Raw genomic sequence first — 8,119 nt, forward strand, 5'->3', positions numbered from 1 at the left:
TAACCATGTTTTATAATGGTAATAAATACTATTACAATTAAATAACAATGTTAAAATTAATAACACATATATTTCTTTCTTTCTCAGTAGATAAAAAAAAAAAAAAAGGCAACCATTAGGATAACAGTTGGCAATTGCCGTAGTACCAGTCTCGGCTACTGAGGTCACTATTATTGTATAGACTGCTGTGTGTATGTGGACTTCATGTTAGCTTCTTGCTAATTTTTATATTGTTTCAATATGTTTGTTTCTTTCTCTCAGTGGATCAAGCTTCAAGGGTGGTTGTTACCACCTGTGCCGATAACAGTAAGTATCAGTCTCAGCTACTGGAAGGTCACTAGTAGAGCTTAGTGTACAATGTTGGCCTGACTAACAACTCTTACTGTGGGTGTGTAAAACATGAAGGCTACTGCTGTATATGGACTTCTTGTTATATTGTTTCAATATGTTTGTTTCTTTCTTTCTCTCAGTGGATCAAGCTTCAGGGGTGGTTATAGCCACCCCTGCCAATGCCGATAACAGTAAGTATCAGTCTCAGCTACTGGAAGGCTCACTAGTAGAGCTTAGTGTACAATGTTGGCCTGATTAACAACTCTTACTGTGGGTGTGTAAAACATGAAGGCTACTGCGGTATATGGACTTCTTGTTATATTGTTTCAATATGTTTGTTTCTTTCTCTCAGTGGCTCAAGCTTTAAGCAGAACGGTGGTTATAACCACCCCTGACGATGTCGATAACAGTAAGTATCAGTCTCAGCTACTGGAAGGCTCACTAGTAGAGCTTAGTGTACAATGTTGGCCTGACTAACAACTCTTACTGTGGGTGTGTAAAACATGAAGGCTACTGCTGTATATGGACTTCTTGTGATATTGTTTCAATATGTTTGTTTGTTTCTTTCTCTCAGTGGATCAAGCTTCAGGGGTGGTTATAACCACCCCTACCGATGCCGATAACAGTAAGTATTAGTCTCAACTACTGGAAGGCTCACTAGTAGAGCTTAGTGTACAATGTTGGCCTGATTAACAACTCTTACTGTGGGTGTGTAAAACATGAAGGCTACTGCGGTATATGGACTTCTTGTTATATTGTTTCAATATGTTTATTTCTTTCTCTCAGTGGATCAAGCTTCAAGGCAGCTTGCCCGCGGCACCTGCCGCCCTATCAGATGTGCCAGTGGCAAAAACAGTAAGTATCAGTCTCAGTTATTTAGTACTGTCATGAGCCACGCTTTTTAGTTAACTTTTTTTTTCATCAACTGAAGTAATTGTTCTCTTTGTCTTCCCATAGTCAGAGTCTGGATAATGGGGGACAGCTATGTCCGACGTGGTGCCCAGAGAGCTGCAGAGACGACCGGAAGGAACTTGGGCCTTAATGACGTCTCCATTTGCTGGTTTGGCTGGGGTGGACTGCGTTGGAGACGTCTTTTCCCTTTTCCAAACTGCCTGCGAGGAAGAGCAGCACCGGATGTCCTCCTCATCCACTGTGGCGGGAACGACCTGGGGGAGACCACCAGTGTCGAACTCGTCACCCGGATGAAGGAGGACCTGCACCAGCTTCACCACTGGCACCCTCACATGATGATAATGTTTTCTTCATTGTGTCAGAGGTGCCAGTGGAGGGCTGCTGCAAATCCGGTGAGAGTGGACAAAGCTCGGAAATTTGTCAACAGTGTTATGGCTACATTTGTCATGGGTTGGATGGCTGCCATTGTTGAGCACCCTCCTCATTAAACATAACACTCCAGGGCCTATTCTTAGTAGATAAAGTTTCATTTCACCCCTAGGGAAATGATATTTTTTTCACTCTGAACACTCTCTTGGTGCCCATCTGGGCATGGCTGCTCCTTCCTGCTTAGAATTTTTATATGTAAATATTTTTTATATTGCAAAAAATATTAAATATTTATTATAGTATTGTATTATTGTTAATTTGTTAGATTATGTATATTTGTTAATATTGTATTAGTAGTAATATTGTAAAATTAGTTGTTATATCGTTTATAGTCTGTTTTAGTTTCGTCTGTTTATTTGTTTTTAATTCATTTCATTAAATGGTGAAGCCATGGGGCTTCAAAACTATTCAGGTGAAGATAATTTCTTTTTTATCTATACTAATTTGAATTTATAACTACCTTTTTTTTTTTAAAATTTAGAATTATTCATTATTATATTTTGTCAGAAGAGATCTATTTTATATAATAGAACAGCAACATCCCTTTCGACCTTCAAAAAACTTGTAAAAACCTTTTCTGTTCCGAGAATGCCTTCCCCACCTAAACAAACTAACAACTACTGTGGCTCCTGTTACACCTTTCTCAGCTATGTCCTCCTCTGTAAGTCGCTTTGGATAAAAGTGTCTGCTAAATGCAATGTAATGTAATGTAATAATTAAAATGATAATTACTTCACAAGCAGTTTAAGAATCAGTTGAAGGAAAAAAGTAATCTTTCTTTTATGAGAGATACAAAGTAAATAATTTACACATTCTTGGTACAGTGCAATATATGAAAAGAGCCAACAGTTGTAAAAGTAATTTTAATTTTAATATCTTGTGAAAAAAAGTGGTGCCTTGAACCTTTTTACAGTGGAGTACACATTAGTTATTCGCTTAGTCATTAATTAATTAAATAATGTATAATAAATACTTGTTTGGACCTATGGTCCCTCACTTAAAACTCAGACTGAGGGTGGTGTTTCAAAATAAAAGTACACGTCCTTATATGTTAATAGGTAAGGTGTCTGGTGGATACTCTTCTAAACCTTTGAAAAACCTATATGTAGAAACTGCATTTGACTGGACATTAAGAATAGCTTTATTATTTAATTATTACTAATTATTTATTACATTAAGTACTACAAATTTTATTACAATTGATGTATTATTATTTTGTTGTCTTTTATTTACTCACCTATTATTCCCATGATTAGTTATTACTCTTTTAGTTTACTTTAACAGTTTAAATTAAACCATGATGCTCTGAATACTTCCAGTAAAATATCATGCCAAGATCCCTTTAAGAAATATCATGTATTAACAATGATTTACGTTTACATAAAAGCAATAACTGTAGAAACACAAGGAAAAAAACTAATCTTATCTCAACAGTCTTCTTGTCAATTCGGCATAAATATAATACATAAATACAAACTTTTTGGCCGACTTTGTCGCATCAACTCGTTACCAGCCTCACTATTTTTAGTGGGAGAAGACCGTGGGAATAGATGGAAAAAACTAGATTTATCATTAAAATCACGTGGGTGGTTGTGGATACCAACGTCGCCGAATAAAATACAGGTAGGGAATGCCGATTTAACCGTGCATTATGTGTCTGTCATGGTAAAGAACAGAGGAGAGAGGATACGATGAACAGAAAATATAGGAAAATGTAGACGCAAACTCTGCTGTCTGTGCCCTCAGCTCTGCCCCCCGTACGTCATCACCGCAACGACGGCTGCTGTCGCCGTTTATGACATGGTTTGACATTAATAACCTTTGATTGGAGGACAGTTACGGGACGAATCTAATTGGCTCTTTGTTGTGTCGGGTGGATTTATTAACTGTATCCGACCAGAACTCCCCCTCTCCGGCTCTACGTCTGAGGTAAGAGGCCGCATTTTTAAACTGTATATTTCGCTAGCATGCTACCTATGGCCTATAACGTTAGCTATGTTATTATGATGTTTGCTATCAAAAAATGTGGGTTTTTACTTCTTTAACATAACTTATAGGTATGCATGTGCTTATATCGGAAATATGAGTTAAAAACAATTTACAATAGCCTACTAACAATAAATAATTTAATACGAAAAAGTAGATTTATAATTTTTTACTCAAATCCACACCCCCAACAGTATAGTGAGAGTTTTTGAATGAAAAGATAATAAATATATATATGTATGTATACATATGCTGTTTTCCAACCAAATATGTGAAGAACAGTAAAATAATGCCCTTTCAATACAAAAGGTCCCAAGCGGATCGGCCAATCCGCCTTCGGAGGGTTAAAACCTTCACTATTATTGTGTATAAGGTCATTTAATAAATGTAGTGATCGGTTGATTAGAGTTTCTTTTAGACCACGCTCGTAATTTTATTTAGCTAATTTACTGAATTTAAGTTCGCGAGCTAACTTATGGCTAAGCTTGTGTTGAAATATCCTGTATCTTGGACACCATTGTATGTGAGGCTATATAAATGTTCCTGTGTGTGTTATTTAGTGTGTGATTAATATTGACGCTGTGTGAATCCGCGTGTATGTGTGTATGCGAAGCTGCGGTGTTTTTTTTGGAGGGCCTTTTGAACTGCGGTCACGCCCCAGCTGTCTCTCGTTTTATATACAATATTTTCAAGTGCGCCCTTCATGGCAAATACTTTGAGAAAACTGGGAAAGTCAGCGCTAGCTAACTGCAGCGTGTGGACACTTCCGGTTTTCAAAATAAGACGTGGGTGTTAAATGTATTAAACGTGTATTTATAAAATATGAAGAATGGTTTGATTAAAAAAAAGTGTGTCTACAAAACAAGTATGATCCTGCACGCTTCAATGCCTCTATGCTATTCTTATGAAATATTAAATATATTTCATAATGTACCTATGCGCATTGAAGCAGTGCAGGATCCTTTACTTGTTTTATTAGACACACTTTTTTTTAATCAAAACCATTCTTATATTTTTATAAATTTAACGTTTAATACATTTAACACACCCACGTTCTTATTTTGAAAAACCGGAAGTGTCCACACGCTGCCAGTTCGCTAGCGCGACTTTCCCAGTTTCTAAAGTATTTGCCATGAAGGCGCACTTGAAAATACTGTATATAAAACGAGAGCCCAGCTGGGTTGACCGCAGTTCAAAAAGGCCCTTCAAAAAAAAACACCGCAGCTTCGCATACACCACACACACGCGGATTCACACAGCAGTCTATATATTAATCACACACTAAATACACACACAGGACATTTATATTAGCCTCACATACAATGTGTCCAAGATTACAGGATTTATTTTCAACCACAAGCTTAGCATAAGTTAGCTCGCGAACTTAAATTCAGTAAATTAGCTAAATAAAATTACGAGCGTGTGGTCTAAAAGAAACTCGAATCAACCGATCACTACATTTATTAAAATGACCTTATACACACTAAATAGTGAAGGTTTTAACCCTCCGGAAGGGGATTGCCGATCCGCTTGGGACCTTTTGTATTGAAAGGGCATTATTTTACTGTTCTTCACATATTTGGTTGGAAAACAGCATATGTATACATACATATATATATTTATTATCTTTTCATTCAAAAACTCTTCACTAGTACTGTTTGGGGTGTGATTTTGAGTAAAAAAATTATGAAAATCTACTTTTCGTATTTAAAATTATTTATTGTTAGTAGGCTATTGTAAATTGTTTTTAACTCATATTTCCGATATAAGCACATGAATACCTATAAGCCCAAATGTTAAAGAAGTAAAAAACCCACATTTTTGATAGCAAAAACATTTCATATTACACATAGCAACGTTTATAGGCCATGGGTGGTAGCATGCTAGCGACATATACAGTTTTAAAAATGCGGCCTATTACCTTCAGACGTCGAGCTGGAGAGGGGGAGTTCCTGTCGGAGTACAGTTAATCAAATCCACCCGACACACAAAGAGCCAATTAGATTTCGTCCCGTAAACTGTTCCTCAAAATCAAAGTTATTTAAATGTCAAACTGTCATAAAACGCGACAGCAGCCGTCGTTGCGGTTGATGACGTTACGGGGGGCAGGAAGCCTGACGGGCAAAGACAGCAGAGTTTGCGTCTACATTTTTCTATATTTTCTGTTAATAGTATCATCTCTCCTCGTTCTTTACCATGACAGACACATAATGCCACGGTTAATCGGCCTTCCTACCTGTATTTTATTGGCGTACGTTAATCCCACCAAACCACCACGTATTTTTAATGATAAATCTAGGTTTTTCCATTCTATTCCCACGGTTTCTTCTCCCACTAAAATAGTGAGGCTGGTAACGCGTTGTGCCGACAAAGTCGGCCAAAAAAGTTTTGTATTTATGTATTATATTTATGCCTGATTGCCAAGAAGGACTTTTGAGGAAAGATTAGTTTTTTTCCTTGTATGTTTCTCCAGTTATGCTTTTATGTAAAGTAAATCATTGTTCATACATGATTATTTCTTAAGAGGGATCTTGGCATGATTTTACTGGAAGTATTCAGAGCATCATGTTTAATTTTAACTGTTAAAGTAACCTAACAGATAATAATCATAATCATGGGGGAATATAGGTGAGTAAATAATAACAACAACAATAATAATACATCAATTGTAATAACGAATTGTAGTACTTAATTGTAATAAAATAATTAGTACTTAATTAAATAACTAAAGCTATTCTTAAGTTCCAGTCACATGCAGTTTCTACATATAGGATTTTCAAATGTTTAGAAGAGTATTTCCACCAGACCACCTTACCTATTAACATCTACGGGACGCTGTTTTAACTTTTTATTTTGAAAAACACCACCCTCAGTCTGAGTTTAAATGAGGGACCATAGGTCCAAAACAAAGTATTTCTATACATTATTTCACTTAATTAATGACAACGAATAACTTAATGGTACTCCACTGTAAAAAAGGTTCAAGGCACCAACTTTTTTCACAAAGATATTAAAATTTAGAATTACTTTTACAATGTTGGCTCTTTTCATATATTTAACTGCTTACCAACGAATGTTAAATTGTAACTTTTGTATCTCTTACTAAAAGAAAGCTTACTTTTTTCCTTCAAACTGATCTTAAACGGCTTGTGAAGTCATCTCATTTTAATTATTACATTACATTACCATTGCATTTTAGGAGACGCTTTTATCCCAAGCGACTTACAGAGGAGGACATAAGCTGAGGGGAAAGGTGTTTTGTAAAGGAGCACAAAGTAGTTGTTAGTTTTTTAGGTGGGGAAGCATTCTCGAACCAGAAAGGTTTTTACAGTTTTTGAGGTTCGAAAGGGATGTGCTGTTCTATTATCTAAAATAGATTCTTCTGACAAAAATATAATAATGAATAATTCTAAATTTAAAAAAAAAAAGGTAGGTTTATAAATTCAAAATCGTATAGATAAAAAGAAATTATCTTCACCTGAATAGTTGAAGCCCACTGCTTCACCATTTAATGAAATGAATTAAAAACAAATAATACAGACTATAACTATATAACAGATATAAACGATATCCACAAAACTATATTTACAATATTACTTACTAATACACTATTTACCAAATCTAACATTAATCTAAACAAAATTAACAATTAATAACTACTATATAATATTTACTATTTTTGCAATATAAAAAATATTACAATCTAAAAAAAATTCTAAGACCAAGAGGACAAGCCATGCCCACTGCGGCCAGACGAGTTGCAGAGTGACAAATTTCATTTCCCCTAGGGGTGAAATGAAACTATCTACTAAGAATAGCCCTGGAGTGTTAGTTTAATGAGAGGGTGCTCAACAATGGCACCATCCAAACCATGGCCCAAATGTAGCCATAACCTGTTGACAAATTTTCCGAGCTTTGTCCACTCTCACCGGATTGCAGCCAGCCCTCCACTGGCACCTCTGACACAATGAAGAAAACATTATCATTTCATGTGAGGTGCGTGGTGAAGCCTGGGCAGGTCCTCCTTTCATCCGGGGGTTTGACGATGGTTAGCACTGGTGGTCTCCCCCAGGTCGTTTCCGCCACGTGGATGAGGAGGACATCCGTGCTGCTTCCTCGCCAGGCAGTTTTGGAAAAAAAAGGGACTTAAGACGTCTCCAACGCCGTCCACCCCAGCCAACCAGCAAATGGAGACGTCATCATTAAGGCCCAAAGTCCTTCCGGTCGTCTCTGCAGCTCTCTGGGGCCCCACGGTCGGACATAGCTGTCCCCCATTATCCGACTCTGACTATGGGAAGACAACGAGAAAACAATTACTTTCAGTTGATGAAAAAAAAAGTTAACTAAAAAGCTGGCTCATGACAGTAACTTAAACACTGAGACTGATTACTTACTGTTTTTGCCCCACTGCACATCTGATAGGGCGGCAGGTTCCGCGGGCAAGCTGCCTTGAAGCTTGATC

General features: G+C 36.8%; 1 protein-coding gene across 1 annotated transcript; it reads left to right on the forward strand.

The window, feature by feature from the left end:
• Positions 1-261: 261 nt before the first annotated feature.
• Positions 262-1,755, forward strand: LOC113744979 (uncharacterized; the record flags this gene model as incomplete). The annotated part of the gene is made up of 6 exons (XM_027276332.1): positions 262-306; positions 471-521; positions 683-739; positions 905-955; positions 1,117-1,185; positions 1,288-1,755. Coding segments are annotated over 6 exons (716 nt in total), but the record flags the coding sequence as incomplete, so codon positions are not given.
• Positions 1,756-8,119: the final 6,364 nt, after the last annotated feature.

The sequence above is a fragment of the Larimichthys crocea genome, unplaced genomic scaffold (assembly GCF_000972845.2).
Source record: "Larimichthys crocea isolate SSNF unplaced genomic scaffold, L_crocea_2.0 scaffold33851, whole genome shotgun sequence".
Classification (NCBI taxonomy): Eukaryota; Metazoa; Chordata; class Actinopteri; family Sciaenidae; genus Larimichthys; species Larimichthys crocea.